The sequence below is a fragment of the Lepisma saccharinum genome, chromosome 3, assembly GCF_977018435.1.
Source record: "Lepisma saccharinum chromosome 3, izLepSacc3.1, whole genome shotgun sequence".
NCBI lineage: Eukaryota > Metazoa > Arthropoda > Insecta > Zygentoma > Lepismatidae > Lepisma > Lepisma saccharinum.
The window spans coordinates 13111807-13138912 of NC_139231.1; the positions used below are offsets into that span (position 1 = coordinate 13111807).

Consider the following 27106-nt stretch of genomic DNA (forward strand, 5'->3'; position numbering starts at 1 on the left):
AGTTCTTGGATGTTTCATGTGACATACCACTTTATATTTCAGTCCTTGAGATGTAAAGCTCTTGGAGCTTTCATGTGACATACCACTTTATATTTCCTTCCACCTTGAGATGTAAAGTTCTTGGATGTTTCATGTGACATACCACTTTATATTTCAGTCCTTGAGATGTAAAACTCTTATAGCTTTCATGTAACATGCCACTTTATATTTCCGTCCACCTTGAGATGTAAAGTTCTTGGATGTTTCATCTGACATACCACTTTATATTTCCTTCCACCTTGAGATGTAAAGTTCTTGGATGTTTCATGTGACATACCACTTTATATTTCAGTCCTTGAGATGTAAAGCTCTTGGAGCTTTCATGTGACATACCACTTTATATTTCCTTCCACCTTGAGATGTAAAGTTCTTGGATGTTTCATGTGACATACCACTTTATATTTCAGTCCTTGAGATGTAAAACTCTTATAGCTTTCATGTAACATGCCACTTTATATTTCCGTCCACCTTGAGATGTAAAGTTCTTGGATGTTTCATCTGACATACCACTTTATATTTCAATCCTTGAGATGTAAAGCTCTTGGAACTTTCATATGACATGACATTATATTTCCATTCACCTTAAAATATAAAGCTAATCGAGCCTTTATATCACATGCCACAAATTATATTTCCGTTGCCCTTGAAATAAAGTTATTGGATATTTCTTGTGTCATGCCACATATATTACCCCTTGAAATAAAGTTATTGGATATTTCTTGTGACATGCCACATATATTGCCCTTAATTTTCAAATATAGAGCTCATGAAGCTTTCATATGGTATGCCACATTACATTTCCGTGTATTTTTTAAATGTTATCTTGAACTTTGAATTGCAAAAAGATTTTAATCTAGACGTTAGATTTCTTAGACAGTAAATTTGTCGCATTACCTGTGCCATTTTGGGCATATCAAACCGGAATGTAAGGCATGACCCCTTCTGAAGACACCCAAGTGTCAACTTCACTGGTGCACAGTGAGCAACATCCCGGGAAACGCTTCGTGCGACAATTGATCACACTGTCTTACGCTTCCAAAGGGTCATCAACGTTGATAGGGTGCATATCGAACACTGCTGTACCGACATAAACTAAAATTTCTCGTTCTTGTTACTTCAGCGCCACATTTCAACCTAGTGGTGAAAATTTGAACTATCTTTTTAATCATCATTCGCGTTCCCATTGTCTTCACAGCCTCTACATCAAGTTTCACAGGAACCCGTTGCTTCGACCGGGCTCCAGAGGGCTCTGAGTAGGAGAAATGGAATTCAAAGCGCCACTTTTCCACCTGGTGGTGAAAATTTGAACTATTTTTTTTCGTCCGCATTCGCTTCCCCATAATCTCCATAGCATCTATATCAAGTGTCAGCGCAATCCGTTGCTTCGAACGGGCTCCAGATTGCTCTGAGTAGGGGAAGTTTAATTGTGGCCACCCGGTATATATGAATGAGAATTCTGAATGTTGAGGAATATCGCGTTTCAGACATTTCCTTGCGGTACTGTTCTACTGGAACCTACAAGCGTCGATGATGCAATCTGATGACACGGATTTGCAAATCCAACCAGGGCCTCGGAATTGACAGCAACGCTGCCCAATCGAGATGCATTTCGGAATGCATCCTGAGTCTCGCAACACCTGCTCTTCATCCGAGCAACGATTGCCATCGGAATTGGATAAAAGTGTAATTATTTTCGGCCCTGATGCATTGGCGGTCCAATTTGCGGCGTGACGCGCGATTGGGAGGCGTCGGAATTACGTGATCGCGGTGATTGAGTGGACGGAATTGTCCATTACCGGAGAATAGCTTTCGTGTTAAGTACATCCTTCTTGTCACTCTGCGTTTGTGGTGCATTTGACGCGTGGGATTCGAACCACGTGCCTCTTGTCCGGGTCCTCGCGTTGGGGATGGTGACGGCGTTCGACTGGTCGATTCGAAATCTCGTCATCCGTCTAGACGTGGATTCGCCTCTTGCTGCATGTCCCTTTATCGATTACTTATTTCTAATTATCATTAATCCTCATCGTCGCGATTAGCCGACAGTGAAAGAAAAGCGACCCGAAATAAGATGGGGGAGACTTGTCAAAGTCTTGTCTCGAGTTGTACAGTCAGCGGCAATAAAAAGTGGGACGCCTAGATCCTGAAATGCTCGATCCCGTCCAACGCGTCATGTGTGTTGCCTATCTCTACGGCGATGACTCACATAACGCGTTGCAGGGGAGTGAGCATTTCAGGATCTAGGCGTCCCATTTTATACTGCCGGTGACTGTACATACTTCTCTTCCCCCTGCAAGATTCGTCTCCAGTGACGTACTCAGTATTTTAAAAAGGAGGATAGTTACGTACACTTTCTTTTAGCAGTCAGTCTTCATTTTGCCATCTTTTCCTGCCTCGAAGTTCTTTTTTTTTAATACTAGGCCAGGCGCTGCTGAATGCACAAAAACGATATAGAGTTGCATAAGAAGTCTCTCTAAGGACACAAAGTTTTATCAAACTGAAGTATACATACTTTGAAGTTCTTTTTATATATATATTTTTTTTTTTAGGAAAAATGAGTCAAAGGGAGAACCCCCACCAAACCCCCATGGACACGCCACTACTCGCGTCGATATCTATATCCAGTCTCGTCCTCGGCTTGGTCTCGATCTCGTCTCAAATCTCGATACAATATTTTTTTTAAAAAAATTAGTTTTGATTGAGGCAAAATATCCATACTTCTTCCCATCTAATTTTCTAAAGTCTCAAATCAAGCGGTCCCAGGTTCGAGACAGTCAATCCCAATATAAACTCTATGTCCGGTCCCGATTATCCTATCTCAACATAGAGTGGATTAAAAAAAAAACTTTGACTTTTGACTTTGTCCAAAGTCTCGATGAAATTCCATAAAATCTCGCGCTAAGCAAGTATTCAGGAACAGGGCGAAATGATATCAGACAAGATTTACCCTTCTACGGTCCTCATCTGAGAGACGGTTGGGGTTGTGGGTGCACTTGATCTTTTTACGGAGATCCGTTATACTGTACACCTCCACCCAATTGGAGGTTTTCAAAACACACTATAGTCATATATTTTGTTGTATGTAGCACAAATTTAAGAATTGCGAATTGTAAATTCAATAACAGCAAGAAATTACACCATTTCTCTGAAATAACTCCCGGAAAAGAAGGTCCATAGTTGCGGGTTCAGAAATGTAAATCGCCTAGTGGCATGCACCCAGCTTTGCACTTGTGTCTGTTTGGTTGCATACTTTAAAGGATATGCAATTGTTCACAGCGTTTAGTGAGTACAGGTTTCATATTCAAAAGGAAAGGTAATTGATAACAGAAATGGAATATGTTTTAATTGATTGCGTAATAGGATCATCAGTTTCATTTATGTGTCGTCTCTTACAGTGTCAAGAACCTAGAAGGTTATTAAACTGAAGAGTGCTCTGTAATCAAGAATTTATTACTATATTAATGTTGATACAGAAGACGCTACATCCCGCAAGATGCCGAGGCTGTAGGGACTGGGATTATAGCCAGTGTGGTTTGGAAGGGTGTGTTTGTGTTGAGTTTTGGGTCCTTACAAGAGCCCAATCAGTCTTATGTTGAATCTTTGTTCCCTATAAGGGCCTAAGAAGTCCTGTGATTATTCTATGGCCCTTGGATTCTCAGGTCAAGCATCTATATATAAGGGGGGATCAACTGAAACCCGTTCAGTGGTCACAATTCGTGAAATAAATTTTATTTCGAGCTGAAACTGGTACACTGTCTAGAGGCGTCTATGGTTAGCGCTCAGTAAAAATATTGTTCAGAAGAAGTCACCATGAGCGTTGAGACACTTGTCCCACTGTGTCACTAACTTACAAATGCCGTCCATGTAAAATTGCGAAGGCTGAATCTCAAACCAATTACGCACAGCATCCTGAACTTCAGCGTCAGACTGAAATCTCTGACCTTTCAAAGCCTTCTTTAGAGGCTCAAAGATGTGAAAGTCACAAGGTGAAAGGTCAGGACTGTAGGGCGGGTGTCGCAACGCTCCAACTTTTGGTCCTCCGTCAATACCCTGGGTATCCACTGCACGCACACTTTATGATAACCCAGAGCTTTCACAATTTTGTGAGCAGTACCATAACCCATGTTTAACTCGTTCGCTATGGATCGAATACCCATGCGTCTATCTGCAGATATTGCCACATTCACCTTTTCACATACGTCTTCTGTGGCAACAACTTGGGCTTGACCAGGACGGGGATAATCAGTGGTTTGTTCAAGCCCCTTCCGAAACATTCTTGCCCAGTCCACCATTGTTGTTTTGGACACGCATGCATCACCATACACGTCTTTCATACGCCGGTACACTTCAGCTGGTTGACAACCTTCGGCACTCAGAAACTGGATGACAGCATGCTGGTCCTGTTTGGACGGATCGGGGATGTTGAACGCCATCTTTTACTCGTTATACCTGCAAATCGGAAACACGTATAAACAACATTCCTGCACCCAACACACAGGAACATTAGCCATTACACACTATTGGACAAACAATATCCTCCTACACACTATAACAATAATACATGGAACGAACGGGTTTCAGTTGATCACCCCTTATAGCTTTAAATATCCATCATCTGCTTGCAGTTTTCTTCTTTTGATAGCCAACTCCGAACAAGTTAACTTTGATATCCGAGCTTATATGATGCATAAGACTGCAATGCGGAGATTTTTTTTCTTTTTCCAAAAAAGACTGATCTGCCTTCATCGCTCTTTTGCCGAATTCTTGAGCTCCACTGGATCATCCGATTTCACTGACATCTGTTGCCGCGGTGCGTTGCATATGTTGAAATCCGATTGCTACTGATAACGCAGAGACCAGCTGACAATTAATACTCGGAAGGCGCGCACTGCGGTGCTGACCAATCACTGCAGAGAAGCTACTGGATACATTCATTCAGTCTGAGGCTGGAGTGTACCCAAAACTCTTCTCTGTGATACCATTTGCATGGCATGCACTGGTAAGTAATTGTCGATGAATATTCCTTAAATTTTCAAGCATTCCTTATGAATGCCTCAGGCTTTCGAGAAAATTAATTTTCCCAAAACTTTGATAAACTATCTGATTTCCTTATTAGTTGTCTCAACGTATCGATTGTTTTAGAGTAACCTGCATTTAGCTTTCTGTAATTGCTTCTTTCGATTTCTAACTTTATTTTAGTATTTTATCGTGCTTAGCATAAGCGATATGAAAAGAAATTGCAATAGATTTATCGTCCCTTGCAAAATAAGAGAGGAGAGATCGCAAAGGATCGTCATTCCTTGCAAAATAAGTAAATACCAATCACAGAATCATCATCCCTTGCAAAATGATAAGAGTAAACCATAAAGAACCGTCATTCCTTACAAAATAACTAAGGACAATTCGCAAAATCACCATTCCTTGTAAATTTAATAAGGGAAAATCACAGTCATCATCCCTTGCAAAATAAGTAAGGTTAAATCACAAAGAATATTCTTCCCTTGCAAACAGGTCCAGAATAAAGCGCAGAGAACATCGCTTGTGCATAATAAAATGGAAAAGACAAAGAAATATCGTCCCTTGCAAAATTAATCAGGAAAAGATTCAAATATTCATCGCGTCTTGCAAAATAAATAAGGCAAGAGCTCAAAGTATCATCACCCCTTGCAAGCTAAATTATATAATGGAATTTTATTGTTGTCCTTTGAGAATTAAACAAAGAAGCAATACAATGATGATGTAATTAGTAATTTAAAAGCTCAAATAAAGACGCTATCTCGCAAAATATATATCGTAAGATAAAGCATTGTCCCATGCAAAATAAATAAGGGGAATAGGGAACAATTAGTTAATTGATCAGTTTGATTTATTTTACTTTGTTTTTCTGTATCCCATTCTCTGTCACTCTCTTTCTTACTTTGTCTCTCCTCTCTGTCTAACATTCTTTTCTTTCCCATCTCTCTCTCGCAAAGATGAGGATGAGTGATGATATGATGAAATTGATGGAGGGGCACTCACAAAGAACAACAATGCCCAGGCCAAGATTCGAACCCGATAGCCTTGGCGTCGTAACGCGCTGTGCTAACCACTTCGTTTCTTCGGGAATATCGAATAATTCTCCTCCATTGCAAAACAAAAGAGGAGTGTACGTTGCAAATTCTAAAAACGGGAAACACACCAAGGATTCACTGTGCCCACCTTTTCCCCACAACATGACACTAACCGCTAGGCCACTTGCGATGTCTGTGATTCTGTATTAAAAAGCAATTTATCAAGAAAATTTGCTTGTGTCCTCGGTTTTCGATGTGATCTTTATCGATCCGCGATAAAATGTCATGGATGTGTTTGATCTGGGCGAAAATAGTTATGAAAAGAACATATTGCAAGGAATAAAAGGGTTGGCGGTGGGGGGAGCGGGCAGTGGTACAGAAGGGCGGCGCTAGGGAAGTCGCCCATCGAGGTTTGTCGTGATACGAGTCCATCATCGCTGCCCTGCATTGCGTGGGCCATGTTTGGTCGGTAATTAATCCCGCGTCGCCCCACCCTGAAAGGCAAAGCGCGTCGGCTGCACATGGGACGGCGCCAGGCGTCTCGGCGCCCAAGAACGACATCAGGTCGCGCCCTATCCCGGCGACCTGGTTCGCCTGACACTGTCAACATGCAAGTTTCGCAATCCTCTCTCTCCCTGCTTCCTCTTTCTCTATCTCTCTCTCTCTTTTTAGTTGATTCTGGTTCTTATCGCGTTTCTTGCTGCGTGTTTGCTGCTTTTACTTTTCTGTTTGTATCAATCTTTATTTTTTTCTCTCCCTCTCTCTCTCTCTCCTATTTCCGTCTCTTCTTTCTTCCTCCCTCTTATTACATATTATCTTTCGTTTCCCTTTTCTTTATTCCTCTTATTCCATTTTATCTTTGTTTTTCCTTTTCTTCATCCCTCTTTTCCATTTTTTCTTTCTTTTCCCTTTTCTTCATCCCTCTTATTTCATTTTACCTATATTTTCCGTTTTCTATCTCCCTCTTATCCTATCTTTCTTTTCCCTTTTTCTATCTTCCTCTTATTCCATTTTATATTTCTTTTCCCTTTTCTATCTCCCTCTTATTCCACTTTATCTTCATTTTCGTTTTTCTTTCTTACCCCCTTTCTTTCTTTGTCACTCAATTTCTTTCTCTGTTTTACTCTGTTTCTCCTTTCTTCCTCTCTCTACCTTGCAACGTCTCTCATTCTCTCTACATTTCTTCATCTTTCTCCCTCTTGTTTTCTTTTATCTCATTCTCTGTCAATCCCTTTTCTCCTTTCTTTCTTCTCTCTGTCTTTTCCCTGTTATCCATGACTCTCTTTTCTTTCCGACTCCCTTTACCTCACTCCTTTTCTCTCCTATCTCTGATTACTCCATTTCTGTTTTCTTTCTTTTCTCTCTTTCTCTGTCACTCCCTTTCTTCCCTCTTCTTTCTCTTTCTTTCTTTATCTCCCTTTATTTCTCTCTCCCCCTTTGCTTTGACGTTCTCGTCACTCATTTTATTTATTTCACTCTCTACATATATCTCTCACCCATTTATATCCCATTCTCTATGACTCCCTTTCTTACTTTGTCTCTCCTCTCTGTCTAACATTCTTTTCTTTCTCATCTCCCTCTCGCCGTATTTCTCATCCCTCATACCATTCTCTCTCTCCACCCTGTCTCTCGTTCTCTACGCTCCGATAGAAATTCATAAAAGGCAGGATAGCCTCGACGACCTCGTGTGCCCTTCCCTGTTTGTCCTGAGAGTCCAGCGTCGCTTGATTGGATTGGGTGGGCGTTCCTGTTTGTTCAATTTCGTAGAAGCGGCCATCCTGGAACTCCGTGGTTCGATGATCAGTTGGGGGAGAATTTCCTGTCGTGCGTGCGTTCAACAAAAAAACGGCTGTTCTTTTGCCGTAAATTTTTCTTCGAAATATTTTTTGTTAAATACAGGGTGTAACAGAAAAGTGTGTTCCTTGCTTGTCATGCCCGAGGGTGTCCCACAGTAAAAGTAAATTTGCTGCAGGTAAATCTCAATTTCATTCCAAAGTCTAGTTCTCAATGTCATTCCTAATAGTTTACATAGCAACTTCACATATTCTTGTCTATATCAACATATTTTATGTTTCACATACATAATGCACATGCGCTAACACCTTTATGCATCTGTGTGCTTGCTTTCTGAGAATTTGTTCACTTCAATACGACTCGTTGTCGCTATACTAGTTCCTCATCCAAGACATAAGTAATAATAGATTGCACAACTCGGAAATTGCAAACAGCATACATATGACTTAATTTCATAGAATTGTACTGTACAGGGTGTCTCCGTTAACTAGTGGATAGCGCTGTCTCTCTCTAATCGCGTTTCTCAGGTTTTAGTTACAGTGAGGATGTGTTTAAAAAAATCGTATCAAGTTTTAAATCTGTAGATTCAGTCCTGATAGCCTACACAGATCGCAACACACCGAGATGAATGAAGAGAGAGAATTGGGCGAAATAAAACAGAGAGATGGGGATAGTAATTGGAAAGGAAATGGAGCAAGAAAAAGAAAGAAATATATGAAGAACAAGAAGAAAGAGAGCAAGGAAAGGAAGAACATAAGAAGACAAGTGAAAGAATGAAAAACTGAAAGAGAAAATACAAACTAGATAAATAGAGAGGGAAGAAAAAAGATAAGAGATAGTAAAGTCAAGAGGAGGAAGAAAGAGAAAAAGGAATGGAAGAACACAGGAAGAAAAGTGAAAGAAAGAAACACAGAAAAAGTGAACGAAATAGATAAACGAGAGAGGAAGAAGAGATATTAAGAAATAAAGATAGAGATAGTAAGATAAAGGGATGGAAGAAAATAAAAAAGGGAAAGACAAAATAAGCGAGGATGAACATAGTGAAAAAGATATAGTACGATATAGGTGAGGAAAATCAGGAAAAGAGATGGAAGAACATAAGAATGAAAGAGAAAGAAAACAATAACAGAAAATGAACTAGAATGGCGTACGCACGCTATTGAGAAAACGGCCAAGTCCAAGCGACACAAACTGCATATAGCGTGTCGCTTCGGTCTGAAAGCTCTGCACGAGAAGGTATCAAGTCTGATCTGATTCATTTCGAGTGTTGTGTGTCGTAAAATAAATTTGTCAATATATCCAGAAATACACAAGCGTTGGAAACATTTCTTTTTCCTTCGGGAAGGAGTGATCGTCGCAGGTATCCACCACCTGTCCATTGCGTTTTAGTGGTGACGAGGAAAGAAATTGCCCTGCACGAGAAAGCTGTATCCGGCTGCAAAAGGGTGAAGTGGAGGGGGGAGTAATGGCAGAGAACTCTTGACGTTTGAAAAATCCGAGCTTGGGCAGGATTCCTGCGGTCTGGCCGCACTGGAAGAGGCCGCAGGAATCGGCGTTGAGTAGCTTATTTGTCCGTCACTCACGTAAGTGTTTCCGCATCGACCGCCTCTCCTTGCTGGTGGCGCGACCGTCGCTCCTCTTGCGTTTCTTGTTCAGGTTGTGAGATGTCAAAGAGAGGCAGAAGATCTGAAAATTGTTTGCGTTTGTTGTTAAAACAACTTTAGGCGTAGCCAGCGTGGAGGCAGCGGCCCGACCCGAAATACTTGTCAATATTTTAAAAAAATGTATCAATGTATTGGAGATGTTACCAAAAGACTGTAAATCACACAGTCTTCATTTTGAAACTTGAGTTATTCATGCTAAAATTTCATCTTGAGAGCAATCTACAGTGAAGGGGATCGCAATAAGAGTGATCAAGTAATGTGATACAGGGACCTGCTTAGTGCAACTTTCATGCTCTTTTCCAGTTGTAAAGAAAATGGGAACTCCTTCTAGTAAGAGGTTCTTAGTATTAGGGGGGCCCTTCCCGATGGCGCAGTGGCAGCGTCGTCGCTTTTCGATACCCACCCGGTGGTTCGGATCCCCCTTTAAACTGTAGGCCCAGTTCCGATTAACCTTACTGTGCATAAAGTGAACTTAAAATTTTATATTAATAATAAGTTGTATTATTTAGAATCTGGCATCCCGACTGCGTAGTGGTAGCGTCATCGTCTTATAATAAAGGTGTCACGGGTTCAATACCCGGTCGAAAGATAGTGGTTCGAATCCCATTTTAAACTGTAGGTGCGGTTCGGATTAGCCTATACAGTATGTGTCTTACGTAGAAATTTTCAGCGCAAACCACAGGCTCGATTAGGACTCGAACCCGGGTCTCTGGCATACCGTGCCATTGCTCTAACCACTGAGCTACGTAGTACATCTCCTGTGTGTGCCTAATCTACAATAATTAACATCTCTACGCTGGGAGGAACCAGGCAATGTCGAAGTCTACTGTGTTTCAAAGGCAACAGATCCCGTTCCGGTAACACTGGCAGAGACGATTCCACGCAGCGAAAAATCAGGCGAGGCCAGGCCGGCTCGGTGGCTCAGTAGTTAGAGCAATGGCACGGTATGCCAGAGACCCGGGTTCGAGTCCTGGTCGAGCCTGCATTTTTCGCTGAAAATTTCTACGTAGTATATCTCCTGTGTGTGCCTAATCTACAATAGTATGTGTCTTGTTACTGTATTTTTTCCTCTTGAGAGACAAAATATAATACTACACAAGCTTAAACCCTATTCACATTTAGTTCAATGTCGTGTGCATGAAGATGCGTAATTTGAATGCATCGTTGTAAATACAAAACAATTTCCTGCAAGTAGTGTCCACTGGAGGCAAAGAGAAAGGAAGCGAAACGGAGATGCGAGATAGATTAGGGAAGAAGAGGAAGTGATAGGCAATAGTGATATGAACGAGAAAGGATGTGAAGATAAAGATTTGAATAATGAAACGAGAAAGGAAAAGAGAGAGGGAGAGAGAGAAGAAAAATACAAATAGGAGTGCATAGAAAAGGAAGAGAGGAAATGTGGAAAGATGAAAGAAAAGCATCGAGAGAAACAGAAAAAGAGAGGAATGGTGGAATACTTACCCGTACTACTGATATAATGTCTTAACATTTAGTGCCCACCCTGATTTCTAGGCTGTTCGGGGGAAAAAGCACTTAAGTCTAGAAACGCAATTTCACAGCAGACAGTTTTTACGTTTATTCTTTTAATATCAAACATTACAGACATAAAATACATGTTGGATCATCACTGTTTAGAATCTTTACGCATACCCAATGTAACATTATACTAATATTTTCTTTAATTGATTCAGTGTCCTAAATAAAATCAACAGAAAATCGCAGTTTGTGACTTATGTGTCTTTTCCCCGAACACCCTAAATTTATCACTTGACCAAGAAGAGAGAAACCCTTGGCGTCGTTGTCGAACGCATGCGCAGCATGCACTGCATGCGTTCAGGAGACGCCTCTGCTGTACAGTCACGGCCACTTTTGAGTTGCAATGATCGCATTGACTTTCAATGGAATCTTTGCAACCCAGAAGTGTCCGTGACTGTACAAAGCGAAAGCCGAGACGTAATATTTAACGTTCTTGAAGTTGTACATCTTTGGCAAGATCGGGTACCCGCCAGGAGTCTCTCTTATGGCACACCATATTGAGCACCTTTATCTACTGACGTCACAATAAATGTTCTCGTTGTGAGGTTAGGCGTTTTAGGTTTAGTTCTCTTAGCATAAATGATGCATTTTCAGTGTATTTATGCTAAGAGAACCACACCTAACAGACCTAATGCTAAGAGAACCACACCTAACAGACCTAACCTAACAACGTAGTCATTCCACGTCTGACGTCAGAGCACTAAGTTGGTCTCGCGTTGTGCGATAAGTGAGACCCGGTGAAGCGAGAGGAGAAAACAAATGACTGCTTTAGTTCGCGAGTTTGCAGAGTCGTACGCATTACAGAAGTGCGAAGAGAGGGTGAACTTTTCTTTTATTTATTCAACCCCCCTCCATGTTGCAACAACCCGTTTTCGACGAAACAATTAAACGTTCGAGCTGTGAAATTTAAAACTGTTGATACCAATTGAAATTAATATCGAGCAAACTTCGAAGAGGAAAGTAAAAAAAAAACAACGTATTTTTAATTTGCGCAAGTGTTGCTGGAGATTATCGAAGGGGGTGGCTTTATTTTTAATTGTGGGGGCCGTGAGTACAATATGAGTGCTTGTACTACTTTACAGAACACACGCAGAAAAATGTAATGCTTTTGATTGTAAATCAGCTCTGGAAATCCGTTTTCATTTTGTAGGCATTTATTCCAGTCATTTGTTGCACTTAACGGTAATATCTGAAAATAATGAATGGTCCCATTACTCGAGCGTGTTAAGTGAGCGCTAAAAGTGCGCGATAATTACGAGTAGCAGGGGCGACGGGGTGGGTCGGAGAGGGTGGTTTTGCGCCCTGGAGCGAGAGAACATCCTCCCTCCCTTGGCGGAAGTTTCGTTGCGTTTGTTTTATGCGATACTGGTGGAGGGTTGTTCGCGAGCATCGGTCTTGTAGTGTTCGTACTGATTGCGTTCGTGTGTTTCTATTGTTTTCTCAGGTTGTTTTCGTCGCTTTTCTACCTCGCAAGGATAATCGTGGCGATGACGATGCACGGAGGAACAAAGTATGGTGTCCAACAGTCCCTGATTCCCTAGGACTGCAGTTTTGAAAGTTGAATGCATAAATTACAGACCAAGAGACTCGATTTCAGGAAGGGCGTCGGCAATAGTGGGCCATGCCCACCTTGTCAAATTGTAATAGGTCAAAATTAAAAAAAAAAATGAAATAGATCATGTTGCACGTAGTGGAAACTCCACATAAGAGCAATTTGATTTTCAAAATGGACTTTTCTTTGAAGATGTGGCCCACCAAAATCTTTAGCACCCACGGCAGGAAGTCTGGCGCCGCCACTGAATTTCCAATGACATCCAACTGCCTAAGCCGACCTCTGTGGCAGAGTGGTTAGCACAGCGCGCTATGACGGCAGGGGTAGTGGTTCGAATCCATGATGGGCATTCCTTGCGTGTGCCCCTTCATTAGTTGCATCATATCATCACCATGAGATTAGCCAAAAGTGGCAAAAAAGAGACGCTAAATAACGAAACAACATAAAATAGAAATCTTAAACAATTAATGTATTTTGCATAGTTAACCGTAATTAAAGTAATTTTGAGGATTCAGATCTTAAGAATACATTTATGGCACACACAATTTTAATCCATATTATAATATACATTTTCTTACGGTACTTTACGTCCACACACAAACACAAACACACACACCCCCACACAGGGCCGGATTAAGACGAAATTGGGCCTGATGCTAACTTTCAAGGTGAAAAATTTACTACGTCGCACTTACCGAACAATAATAAAGTGGTAACAATCACCAAGATATAGCAAAAAACACAGCTAAATTACTAAGTAAACTGTTTAACGTAAAACTGATAGCATTAACTTGTAATCTTCGGTGAACAATAAACACGACGACGTTATAGTTACGTCACAGCGCAAAGAATAATAGTAACTGTATAATAAGTAACGCTGTGTCTAGGCGTCCGAAATTGGGGCTTGAAATTTCATTCTAAGATTTATTTTGAGGTTAATATAGCTTTCGGAAAATTCTCGTCTGTTTTCATCTGGGCCTATTTCAGGAATGGGCCTAATGCTACAGCATCAATAGCACCCACCTTAATTCGGCCCTGCCCCCCACACACTAGCGTCAGCAGGATTTTTTCCGGAAGGGGTTGTAATTGTAAAGGTGGATAACTGCGTTATGAGGGGCATAATTAATTATTTTACAATTACCATTTTAAACTTTCTTTTTGAAATTTGTTGAAAGACAAACATGGTGATCGGGTGTCATTTTAAGAGCGCTTTGCATTTGTCACTTTGGTTTAACCCCAGTGCTTCACAGCTTTAGTTTGAAAATTTTGTTTTTCTCAAAATTTCGGAAGGGGCTGTACTCTCATCAGCTTCCCCCAACGTACGTGTGTGTGTGTGTGTGTTTGTTTTCAGTATTCCAAGCAGTTTGCGACGTCATGTTTACTGCTTATTCCAATATTCCAAGCAGTTTGCGACGTCATGTTTACTGCTTATTCCAGCCACAGCACAGAGAAGTGACGTCACGATTTGATTTGCTTTATTTTACTTCGCTTTTTGTGCCACTTTTGGCTAATTTGCGAAGATGGGGATGAGTGATGATATGATGAGATTGATGAATGGACACTCACAATTATCCATGCCCATGCCAGGATTTGAACCCGGGACCCTTAGCGTCGTAGTGCTAACCACTCCACCACAGGGGCCGGCAAGTGACGTCACGAATGTGCATACGCTTAGTTGTCCCTTTTTTTAACAGATAGACTGTTACATTTTAATGTAGAATATTGTAATGTTTTCTGGAACTTTTAACACAGGGTTGCGGTTTTAACACTCCCGTATCCCGACTGCGCCCAGGACGGACCTTCAATAGGCATTATTATTATTATTATTATTCAGTTTTGGTACTTTTATATTCCGGTCGTGTCCATCCGTCCGTGTCAGCTTTCGATATCTCGAAAACCACGAGAGCTATAAAGACAAAATTTGGTGCGTTGATAGGCCAACCAAACAACAGCTCAACGTGAGCCTTGTTTTTTTTTTTTTTAGATCACCACCCAGAAATTCGAACCCAGGCCTCTCACGTGACAGTCCCACTTCCTATCAACTGGGCCACCTCTGCAATGAATATGTTACAATTTCTGTATTTTAATGTGTTATGTAAGATTACACTGGTCTACGTCCATTTTGCTGGCTGGACGCTGATGGTTGTTCTTTAGTAATTCGAGGGTGGTAAATCCAAAACCGAAATCCGTTTCTTTCTATCACGTAGGTTTCGGAGGAAAATAGAAAATTATCCAATATTAGGGATGTATATTTAGAGCAATGAAAGAACGTAGTCCGTAAAGAGGTCACAAGATGGCAGCACATGGAATATTATAATGAATATTATTTCAATCAGTTATTCGAACATTGTTAAATGTAGAAACACAAGAGTATATTAACTAAAGAGATTATTCATTTAAAATTCTATTCAATTACAAATAGAACTGAGTATTGTATACGGAAGCAGAGTTAAACGATCTTATTCGCGATGTCGATCTACCAAAAGCGTCAGCAGAATTACTAGGTTCTAGACTAAAGGAAAGAAATATGTTAGCGTCTGGAACAACCTTCATGTATCGGGACAGAGAGAGGCATCTATTAAGATATTTTCAAAGGGACGAAGAACTTGTCTATTGTACAGATGTGAAGGGACTAATTGAAGCTATGGGATGTACGTATAATGCAGAAGAATGGAGGCTTTTTATTGATAGCTCGAAGAGGAGTTTGAAGTGTGTGTTGCTGCATAATGGCAATAAGTTAGCATCCATTCCTGTTGGACACTCCGTACATTTGAAGGAAAGCTACGAAACAATGAAAGAACTGCTTCGAAAGATAAAGTATGCAAATGACAGTTGGCTTGTGTGCGGAGATCTCAAGGTCATTTCAATGTTACTTGGTCAACAAGCAGGTTTCACGAAATGTCCATGCTTTTTGTGTTTATGGGACAGTCGAGCAAGGAACGAACATTGGGTACGAAGACTGTGGCCTGCCAGGAAAAGCTTTGAAGTCGGAGCGAAAAACATCCAGAACAAGCCGCTTGTTGATCCTAAGAAAGTGTTACTTCCTCCACTGCACATTAAGTTGGGATTAGTGAAGCAGTATGTAAAAGCTCTGGATAAGAATGGGGCTTGCTTTCCTGCATTGACGCATGAGAAAGTAAAAGCAGGTATTTTTGATGGTCCTCAGATAAGGATGCTAATGAAAGATGAAGAATAATTACAAACAATGAACCGCACAGAGAAAGATGCATGGTGTGCTTTTTCTGATGTCATTACAAACTTTCTTGGAAACTTCAGGGCGCACAATTACGAGGTTCTAGTTGAAAATTTGTTGGTGACGTTTCAAAAGTTAGGAGTAAATATGAGTGTCAACCTTCACTTCCTGCACAGCCACTTAGATGTATTTCCGTCCAATCTTGGTGCCGTAAGTGAAGAACAGGGCGAATGCTTCCACCAAGACATAAAAACCATGGAGCACCGATATCAGGGGAGATGGAATGAAAACATGATGGCCGACTATTGCTGGTGCTTGCAGCGTGACGTTCCTGAGGCCACCTACTCCACAAAATCAAAGAAACGAAATTTTTTGCCTAAGTAGGTATGCATGTTGTGCTCTTCTGTGGTGTATGTTAAGTTTAGCATTAATACAGGCATCAGGTGTTGACTGTATGTGTTCGTGAAACAAATTGATCAATTTGCCGGAATTGCCTAAACTTTTTGTCCATTAAGAACTCCCTATTGAGAAAATTGAAACGTATGTTTCTTAAACAACGTGACGTGATACTCTGCATGGACATCTGACTACGTCGCATTCTCTTTGCAAGTGCTGTTGGAATGTATCCGGATATAATTTTCTGAAAATTTTGAAATGTGACTTGTGAAACAATGCAACTTAATACCTGTTATCAGCTACGCCACCTATGTATAGTCGTATAATTTCATTATGTGCAGATATCGTATATGGAAAATTGTTGGAGTTTAGCCCAGTATTACATAATATTGTGAAAATTTTCAAATGTGATTTGTGAAAAATTGTGACGTGACACACTTTTTCTCACTACATATTTGGAATCAGCGACCTCTAGTGTTGCCCACGAGACGAGACGAGACTTTGGCCTGTCTCGTCTCGTCTCGTGGAAATGCTGTCTCGTCCCGTGTCTCGTCTAGAAAATATTCGTTTGTCTCGTCCCGTCCCGTCCCGTCTCGTTTTGTCTCGTCTCGTAAAATTAGTGTAGGATATCATGCCAACAAAAGTTAAGAGTGGGAAAAACATTATTCCCTAATGTGGGTTAAACCTTTATAACATTTTGTTCACTATACATACAGTCAGAAAAAATAAGGTTTGTTAAGTTAAGTACAAGGACATTAATATTTAGTCTAATATAAAGTTTGTTGATTACCAATAGCTAGATAGTTTATGGAATCTGCCTTGTATTTCTGACGTCCATCCACTCTTTATCCATCGTACACTAAGGGAGATTTCACACCGAAGAAACACGCGACAGGAGACAATTTGCATGGTGGGGTTGGAATCTTACAAAGTTACAAGCGACACGAACGGACCCGTTCCGTCTAGTTTAGGCAAGTATTCACCGCATATGCACCAGCAACAGACCGAAGCGACACACCGCACGATGTTAAGGCGAGGAGATACAATTACGCACCAATTGTGCATTTATTTCAGTATCGCCCGAATGGGCACTGCTACTAAAACAAACCCTGGGTGTATCCAAGAGTATGAATTTCTCTCCATGTTGCAAGTGCAAACATTTTGTTATGTTGATTATTAAGCTGCACACGATGTTTGAAAAATATGATGATTAATCATTTTCGGAATCCCATGTATTCCTTATGGGGAATCAACTTCAACATCAAGTTACGGCTAATCAAATGGAAGTTTCGACTTTTCCGCTGGTGAAATTCATCTTCAAACTGCCCTCTTCCCGTTGACATCTTTTTCTATTCCATCGGAAGTTTTATATTCACAAGAGAATGAATCAAATCATACTCCCATATGATCAATGCTTTTTCCCTTTCCTCCTGGCAGTGTTGCCAAACGTGATTGGCATAAAAGAACTAAATTTCACCTTAAATTGAGTTAAAACTGACTCTCATGGAGCTAGATTTACGATGGCTGGATAAAGTGCCTTCTAGGGTAATGTTAGTTGTCAAAGGAGTGGGGCACTGCTATTATCGTTAACTCTAAATTTATGACAATTTATTCTTAGTTTTCAACATCTAGATCCGGCGGCATCGCCCATCTCAATAATCCACCGATGGTGGTTTAAAATCGAAAGTATCCCTGACGACAATATTATGTCAATTTCACGTCAAACATTGCGCTATAAAGAAGTAGCTGGGGAGATAGGAGAGAGTGGGGCGACGCAGCCAATATAACAATATCACGTGACGTGCAAAATGTATAATTATGACGAAAGGTGGTCTATGTGGGTCGGAACCAGAGATGGGATCATAGTGGGCACGGGAGGTGGTCGTCCCAGTTCACAGCCGAACGAGTGCACGAAAGATTGATTGATTGATTTAGTTTATTTTACTTCGCGTTTTGTGCCTCTTGGCTAATTTGTGAAGATGGGGATGAGTGATGAAATTGATGAATGGACATTCGCAAACAACCAAGTCCGAGCGGGATTCGAACCCGGAAGCCTTGGCGTCGCAGCGATGTGCTAACCACTCGGCCACAGGGTCCGGCTAGAGTGCACGAAAGAGCCAGATCTGGCTCAAAGAGAGCTAAGTTGGCACACTGCCATGGACGGAAGGGCTTGGGAAGACTCCCGTGGAAATTGTATCGCATGCCTTTAAGAAAATGACAGAGTTTCAGCTACACGTGCAGCTTGTCGTATTGCTTCGGTTCGGAAGGATACATTTACGGAACTTTCGTTTCCAAGAGCCTGTTGCTTTGGTCTGCAAGCTCCCTTAAAGTGAGCGTTTAGAGCGAGGTTGCAAGCGACACGATAATTTCATACTGAAGCGACAAGCGACACGGGCCTCTTCAGTTTATAAGCAACTTTCACCGCGCACTCACAAGCAACAGTCCGAGGGAACACGACACACGGTATTCATAAAACTGCCTAATCCGTACAACACGCAAGCGACAATCGACACGAGCAGTTTGTTGAGTCGCTTCGGTTCGAAAGATTTCATGCAAGGGATATTTGACACCGAAGCGACAAGCGACAGGCGACACATGCCTCTTGGGAACGAGCCCATCAACAGCAACATAGCACACCGTAGCGGCACGAGAGGCTGTAAAAGCCTGCGTTCGATTGGTGAAATCCCCAAGCGACACGAGAGTATCGCACCGAAGCGAGAAGCGACGCAATCGCATTTAGTCTATAAGCGGGCATTCCCGCGCATGCACTACCAATAGACAGAGGTGACACGATACACTATAGCTATTAGAAAACGGCCAAGTCTGAGCAACATGCAAGCGACAAGCGACACGTGCCGCTCGTCGTGTCGCTTCGAAGGTTGCATTTATTACTGAGTGTTCATTTCGAAGCCGCAGATGCCGCTTGCTGCCTGTCTCAAGATTCTTCTCACACCCTTGACCTCAGGCAAGATATACTATTCACGTCAACGCACAGTATCTAAAGCCCGAATCACACGGAACCAGTAGGAATTCCCTAGTTGGCGATGCTTGTTTTCGCCTCACACGATACTTGTCAGTTGTTTTGTTTTGTCGATAGACTTTTGTTCCCATGATTCATTGCGCAGAGCAGACAATCTGTAATAATCCAGTTCGGTGTGATTCGGCCTTAACTATTTGTCTATTACTAAGTCCTCCCCGATGGCATGGTGGTAGGTAGCGTCGCTGCTTTTTAATCAAGGTGTCACGGGTTCAATACTCGATGGAGGCACCTAGTGGTTCGGACCCCACTATAAACTGTAGTCCAGTCCCGATTAGCCTTACTGTGCATAAAGTGGACTTAAAACACAAATTCAATCAACCAATCAGAGTCAAAATCTTCGGAGTTTGCAATCAGTATACTTGAGAGGGGCAAGGGAGGGTGTGTTGATTTTGAGAAGAGGGGTCGCAATGAAAGAACTGTTTGTACGAGCAAGAATTTTATGACGATTGTCCCCAACATGGCTGGACGAAGACCTACAGTAAACAATGGTAGTGACTGCCTGCACATCGTCTTGCGCAAGGATGAATGGAAGGAAGCGCCTGGGGTAGCAGATGGTTGGCAGATTTAAGGTATTCGGAGAAAATTTCAGCAGAAAGATAGTGTGATATTTGGGGCAGATTCGTTACGGACAACGTGTGACGAATTCGGATTTGCGAGGCGGAGTCTTACAGATGTTGGAACATCGAGAAATATAGAGAAATGAGAGAATGCTTAACCGATGAAAGAAATTACATGAAAGTGAGATATTGATATGGACAGTCATAGAAAGGAACTGTTTCCTGCAACACGGAAGCGACTAGCGACACGTGCAGCTTGTCGTCTTTCTTCGGTTCGGATTGTGGCACCGAATGATTGTGTTCGTTTCTAAGCGACATAGGTTGTTGCTTTGGTCTGGTCATTTCTTACATCAGTCTGACCTATGCGACAGGCGAAAAGCGAGAAGTGTCGCTTGGAAAGGAACTTACAGTAATGAATGCAATCTTTGGAACCGAAGCGGCGCGACAAGCATGAGAGGATATCGATCACCCAGTGAAGTTATGCCACAAATTAGTCCCTTACTTTAAATTGATTATATCTCTTCACTGGATTCAAGCGTTCTTTTTCTTCATCTTTAGTTCCTGACCGCGAGTTGTGGGGGAGGGATTACAAACAGCAAGGCAGATTACAGACCTTGCTTTTGGTCAGTTCCTTAGATGACACGATTTTATGTGGAATTTCTGTAATTCCTTATGTGAGAATATATCGTGTTGTAACGATAGCAATTACTGTATGCCTGCCTTACTGTAGCTTACCCGTTATAGTAGTAGTGTTTATTTATTTTTACTTTGAAAGCGTTAAAAACATTCCGTCTGTTTTAAGGATAAACAAATAACTTCATTAATATGAAAAAGGAAACAAAGCCTGCAATTTTCTTCGTAAGGTTTACAATATTTTCATAAATTTCTCACTCAAAGAAATTATCGAGAACAGTTCTCTTATCATAATATTTTTACAAATAGATATCGGTATTTTTCGAATCTGGAGTACTATTTAAAAAAAAATATTAAGCGTGAATACATTGAAAAATGGAAGTAATGCTGGATTTCGAAGGATTGTTAAAAATAAGTAGGATAGCCTTTTTTGGATGTAATACACGCTGATTTGGGTTTCAAACAAAATACTTTATTCCGAGTAAATAATTATTTGCAACTGATTAATTATTTTGTTTGTATTTTTTCGAGACTTCCGAGACGAGACGGGACATGTCTCGTCCCGTGGGCAACACTAGCGACCTCAAATTATATAAAATCAGTTAAAATATCTGTCAGCAGAAAAAAAAATCATATGTAGACCAGCGTTATTTCTGAACTGTGTTTTATTAGGCTCTGTTTTTTTATTAAATAGTTTTACTGTACATGCCTTAGTTTATTATTAAGGGTGGTAGTCCAATCATATGACCCTGTTCCGTCCCTTCAACACAGAATCCATTCCATTCATGTAGGGGATGACGTCAACTTACGACACCCCCTTTCATTTTTTTTTTTAAAAAATGGACATTTCGAAAATGGCGTGAGTCCAAACAAAAATAATTGTTGAATCATATTGGGACATTATGTATAGATTCTATCTAATATAGTTTGCATCCAAAACAACCTGATGAACAATTGCAATTTAATATTTTTTTCAAATGGTAACGAATTCTTATGAACACCCTCTATTTAATCTGAAGCATAAAACGTACATTTCACTGCTAATGGTATTATTTTCTACAGTGTTCACTTTCCTTTTCATAAATATATAGGCTACATAAAGAATAACAAGGCCAAAATGCAATATGTGAATCCACATGCTTCACAGTCTACAATGCATCAAACTGATTGCTTTGTACAGCAGTGCCATCTCGAGGCAACATACTGAACTACTAGCTAGGCGAAGTCTTCATTGTGCTATTTCTGCTACCACCATTACCGGTTCGAAAAAAAATGTCGCAGCTGGCAACACTGGACAATTATCCCCGCCCCCTTTTTTCTTCTGTAGTTTTTTGTGCTTGATTCACCTACTGCGTGGGCAATTTGCACTGCACAGCGCTTGCAGAATGCAACCACCCCAGCGGGCTCGCGAGAGAGAAATTGCGTGCACAACAGATTTATAAAGAAAGCAGACATTGCATTGCAAGCTATTAGCAGGTGTTGCTAGTATTATAACGAACACGGTATAGGTGGTAGAAAACAGTAAATATACTAGATTTTTTTTAACGGAACAAATGCCAGTGTGTAGCAAGGCCGTTAAATCACTCACGTGGAATATGACACCACTTTTGTTCGCCGTAATTCCTGTTGTCCGCCATATTTGCGGCACTAGTCTCTCTCTTGATGAAACGAACGACCTGTTGGTGAAAACATATAACTCTGATTTACAACATGGCTTTACAGAGTGGCACGGTGCCCATGAATGTCCTGCAGCAGAAATAGTGTCGTTTTCTCCCGCTAGATGGCATAGCTGCATATGGCTCATTGCGGTGGCTCTAATTAACCATTCTGCTTACTTTCCAAACTTGGGATTGTTTTGTTAGCTGGCTGGTATCGTTGTGGATTTCTAGCCCTTGGTAAGCCTTGCTTAGAAGAAGAGAGGTTACTTTATCACGCCAAAGAACAGTAATTTTCGCAGTAACTGAACTTGATAGTACACACTTTATTGGATATTCTATGCTTATTCTGTGGGTGTATCCGAATGAATAGACTCCATTCCGTTCCCCTGTGGTCCACCCCATGGCGTAGTGGTAACGTCGTCGCCTTGCAAAGAAGGAGTCTCTGGTTCGAAAGCTGGTGGAGGCATATAGAGATTCGGACCGCACTTTAAATTGTAGATCTACTCCTGTGCAGAAAGTGGACACAAAACAAAAACTTGGTTCAGTGATCAGAACAAGTGGTAGGTGGCATTTGAACAGTGGTGTCGATTGGGTTTGAAAATTTGGGGGGCAAGAACAGTTTACTTTCCCTTGATACATAAGGTTTAACGTGAGCAAAAGTACCAAAAAGTAGGGGGGGGGGCAACTACCCCCTCTAACCGCCGCCACTGCATGTGGACGGCAAAAACTCCCTTCATGTATACAATCTTCCCTGCCGCTATCTTTGGGAACTCTTGTACAGTGGATCTTTTTCTTATTGGAAATGGTACGGTCAGAAAACGAGTGCTAACTAATGTTTTCCCATGGTTTTTCATCGTCGTCACCCCGTGGCAATTTCTTCACCTCTATGGCCAAGTGCGCTGAGCGATGGACTCACGAAGTCACTACATAACAGTCACAGGTTCGAGTCCTGGGATGGACAAAGTGTTCCATTGCGAATGTCACCCTTTACCAGTTTCACTGAATCATCATTCATTCTCATTGTCGCGACCATTAAAAGCCACGCCCAATCAGAAAATACGAATACCGCGTCGCGATTGTGTTTAGATACAAATCCGTATAGTTAGCAACGCTGCTGGTTTGAGAAGGATCTTCGCATAAGCTAAATTCCAGTGCGTACATGGCTGCTCTATCAAGATGGTTGTTTGCCTCGACATAGGGCACACCCACTCCCTGATGGTCCGTGCCGTGCGGCTTTCCTTTCTCTACTATGCACGTTTGACATTTGCGAAATTCAAATGTCATCCGCGTATTGGCGGTTTTCGGCGGAATCGTTTCCTCTGTTTTTAAGACCCGACAAGTATAAGACGCTGCACGTGTATGGGGGAAGCTTGTTCATGACCTCACGGGTGACGTCGAAGGGCAGTACGTCTCTTCTTACCGCCGCAAAGGGCAAACATCCTGAAGTAATCAGAGCGGATGCAATTGCCAATGGTTTATTAGCGGATGTGCCCTCTGAGGTGAGCCCTGTGAGAGGTTTCAATGAAAGTTTATTGTGCCATTGACATGGTTGGGAATGCTATTCAACATACGACCACCCATTCGCTACTTCTTTGAAAATATTTACGGCGCAAGTTCGTTGTCATTTGATACGTCTTTTCCTGTCGCTGGGACTGAAGGAAGACCTTCCTCAACTCGAAGAAAGAGAACTGATGCATAAGAGGAAAATATAAATAAAAATAAGTAGAAATGAAGCTATCGGTAATGGCCAGATCCAGATATCAGATTTCCCATTCCGGATCCATATACCAATTCTATCCGGGTCCGGATATTTTCGGAACAGAAAACACAGAACTCGGAATGCATCAAAACAAGATTAACGCACTTCAGTTAAACATGTACTTGTGGTTTCTTTGAAACCGTCATGTTTTATCTCAAGTACATGCATTTGTAGCGCATCACGCGGAACAGCCGCTAATAAAAGTACCAGAAATGCAGTTTAGCAATTTATGTAATTTACAGTGTAATGTGTTACTGGGTAAGGTAAAGTAATATTCTCCGTGCATATTGCACCTTGCCATGAGGCACATATAGGGAGGATGTGGATGTAGGGCCCCACACATTCTCAATCTTATCAATTTTTGGAGATGATGTGATTAGCACCACGCTCCGGCCACCTTTAACCCCAGGCAGACCCTTACCCACGGTTTACAAAAATTACGTTGATGTTTTTTTTCAAATTTTGCATAAATTTCGATTTTGTCCTTGCACAAATGAATAGGTTGTTTCTGGACAGAAGCAGGCTCTAGAAGTCTGCAATCTGCAATATTGGGCGATTTTAGTTCTATAACCATTGATGCAACGCTATCAGACTTTCCGATTTAGTCGGTACAGTCCATTCCTTTTTATCCATGTCCAGACATTTTCGCCTCTTCTCGGTCACAAATGTTTCACATAATTAGAAGAGAGGGGAATTTTTTATACTCTTTACATTATGGAAGAAAGGATCCTCAATGACTGCAATACAAAACCAGCCATATAAGGAGCATTTAGCTCTCCACCCGCACCGAACGGTCTGTGATCCCTTTACGCCACCACTGAGCAAAACGATAAAAAAAACTTTGTTTTCTTTCTCCGATATCAGGGTTTTTCTGCAACTGATGTCCATTCTGCCACTCAATGGCTTAGGGTTAATTAATATTATTAAATAGGATAATCCACCTCACAGCAGAATCGTTGCTAGATTTTCGGAGTAAGAAAGTGCCTGAAGTGCTTTTAATTTAATTTAATATAATTCATCTTATGTATTAATATGTACCTCTCTTTTTAATTTAAATTTATTTGTCCAACACACTCAAGAAATTAAGTACATTATTATTTACGAAATTCTGTCAATCGGAATTTTACTGCAACTTTTCTTCTTTTCTACTTGCAATTGTCTTGAACATAAATACACAGTGGTGTGACCGTACAACAGACAACTTCCACAGTGTGCAGAGGACATCAAGGCCAAAAAATTCGATGCTAGAAGCATCGAATGCATGTATGCATCCCCATTTAATAGCTTCTTGGTTGCCAATGTCATTTGTTTTTACTGTCGAATAAGATTCTAAAAGCGAAAATACACCATAGAAACAATATTACGCCAACAGACACACTGCTAGGATGAAGTCACTTAGCCGTTCCCTTCAGATAATTTATTTACAGGGTTCGCACTGACTCCAAAGTCCTGGACAACTGGAGGAGTCAGGAAAACAAGGCTAGGACTGAGGTCATTAGAAACAAATGATTTTTGAAGAAAGCTTTCAAAACCTGGAAAAGTCAGGGGAATTAAATATTTTTTGCTTGGCGGAATTTGTAACGGGAAACACGTTTCGCTTTATCTTCCCAACGATCTTCCATTTTGGGTAATATTGCTTATAAAAAGGATCTTTCATTTTCTAATTATTTTTTTTTCAAAAATGTTGAACAAACGTGATTCATTTGATTAACTTATAAAGTGTAACTCTTATTTTTAGCATGTTTAAAATCATTACACAGTTATGTAAAATAACTCAAAAAGTCAGGGACTTTGCAAAGTTGGTGTGAATTTTCATGTATAAATCCCACGCACATAATGTTGCTATTCGTAGGCTATTTGAATTGTTTGCATTATGCACACATGTAGTCTACCTCTATCATACAAATTTTTTTCGCTCTCTTGACAGAAACATATGTGAGTGTCAACTGCAAATATTTGTCACGTGGTTACATACATATAGGTTAGAGAATACTGTTCTTCAACATTCCGTAACAAAATGAGCAAATTTCTCTACCCACCCTCTCCTATATACCCCCCCCCCCACACACACACACACATATATATATATATATATATATATATATGTATGTATGTATGTATGTATATACATATACAGTGTATAATATGAGAGAAAATTTATTTAAAATTCGCCAATGGGTCTGGCCCCCCCCTCAAAAAAATCCTGGTCCTGCCCCCACGTAATCATTTTATTTTAGGGGTATTGTCCATTTTTCGGTATTTTTTTGCATGTTTTTAGTGAATTTTAAACAATTCTCTAGGTTCCGCAACTGCATGCTTGTTTATTTGTATTAATTTCTCCTAAAATCCTACATTGGATAATCCAATCTTTGCTTCAGCTCAAGGTCAAAGAAAGATATCATACCAGGCATTGGCGTCTTGTCTCTACATGTCTCGGCTTAGATTCAATAGTTTAAACCATCAAATCGCTTACCTCTCATAGTTTAAACCATCATAGCTTCAATATTTAACCACCAATGCTCCTTAGCTTCAATAGTTCAAACCACTAACCCCCTTAGCTTCAATTGTTTCAACCGCCAACCCCCGTAGCTTAAGTAATTTAAACCTCCAAACCTCTTAGCTTCAATAGCTTAAATTGCCAAACTTCTTTATCTCGTATTTAATATACACAGTAACTATAGGCCATTTTTCATATCTTTAAGTCTGTTTTTATAATTTGAGGTCATTTCAGAATTTATAGCTCGTCAGTTTCCAGCTCTGACTGTGACCGTCTTACTTCTTCAGAAACTGGAAACTAAAGTATCTGATCTTTTTTCATTGAGAGCCTAAATTAAATAGGAACTCACAGAATAATTTTCATCGTCCATACTTACAACTTTATATGTCGAAGTAAAGGGTCTTAAAGAAGCATCGGTGTTAATAAGCATTAAGAATGTACCTTGTAATTTTGGGTTCAGGCATTGTATGCAATCAACAGAGTGAGGCATCATTTCTAATAAACTTCCCTATTTACGTCTACGATAGGACACATTACAGACAGGCTAGAAACCGTGATAACGGAAAATAATTTCTTATTTTTGCTATTGAGTATCAATTTTCTGCTACTTTTGGCTAATCGCTGCGATGCTGATGAGTGGTGATTGTGTGAAATTTATTGGACACTCGCAAGAACACCAATTGTCAGGTCGGGACTCGAACCTGCTTCGGTCGTCCTTTCTTCTTTTCCCTCTCATTCTCT

At 40.8% G+C, this 27106-nt stretch overlaps 2 protein-coding genes across 2 annotated transcripts in view; one reads left to right on the forward strand and one right to left on the reverse strand.

Annotated features, from left to right (window-relative positions):
• LOC145984918 (muscleblind-like protein 1) overlaps positions 1–27106 on the forward strand; it is a 718465-nt gene that overhangs the window by 34572 nt on the left and 656787 nt on the right. The window lies entirely within an intron of this gene.
• LOC145984894 (protein GVQW3-like) lies at positions 3993–4469 on the reverse strand. Its single transcript, XM_083118267.1, has one exon. The coding sequence runs from the start codon at positions 4467–4469 to the stop codon at positions 3993–3995; it is 477 nt and encodes a 158-aa protein (XP_082974393.1).

Coding starts and splice junctions, on each gene's coding strand:
- LOC145984894 (XM_083118267.1), bottom strand. CDS start 4,469: ATGGCGTTCAACATCCCCGATCCGTCCAAACAGGACCAGCATGCTGTC.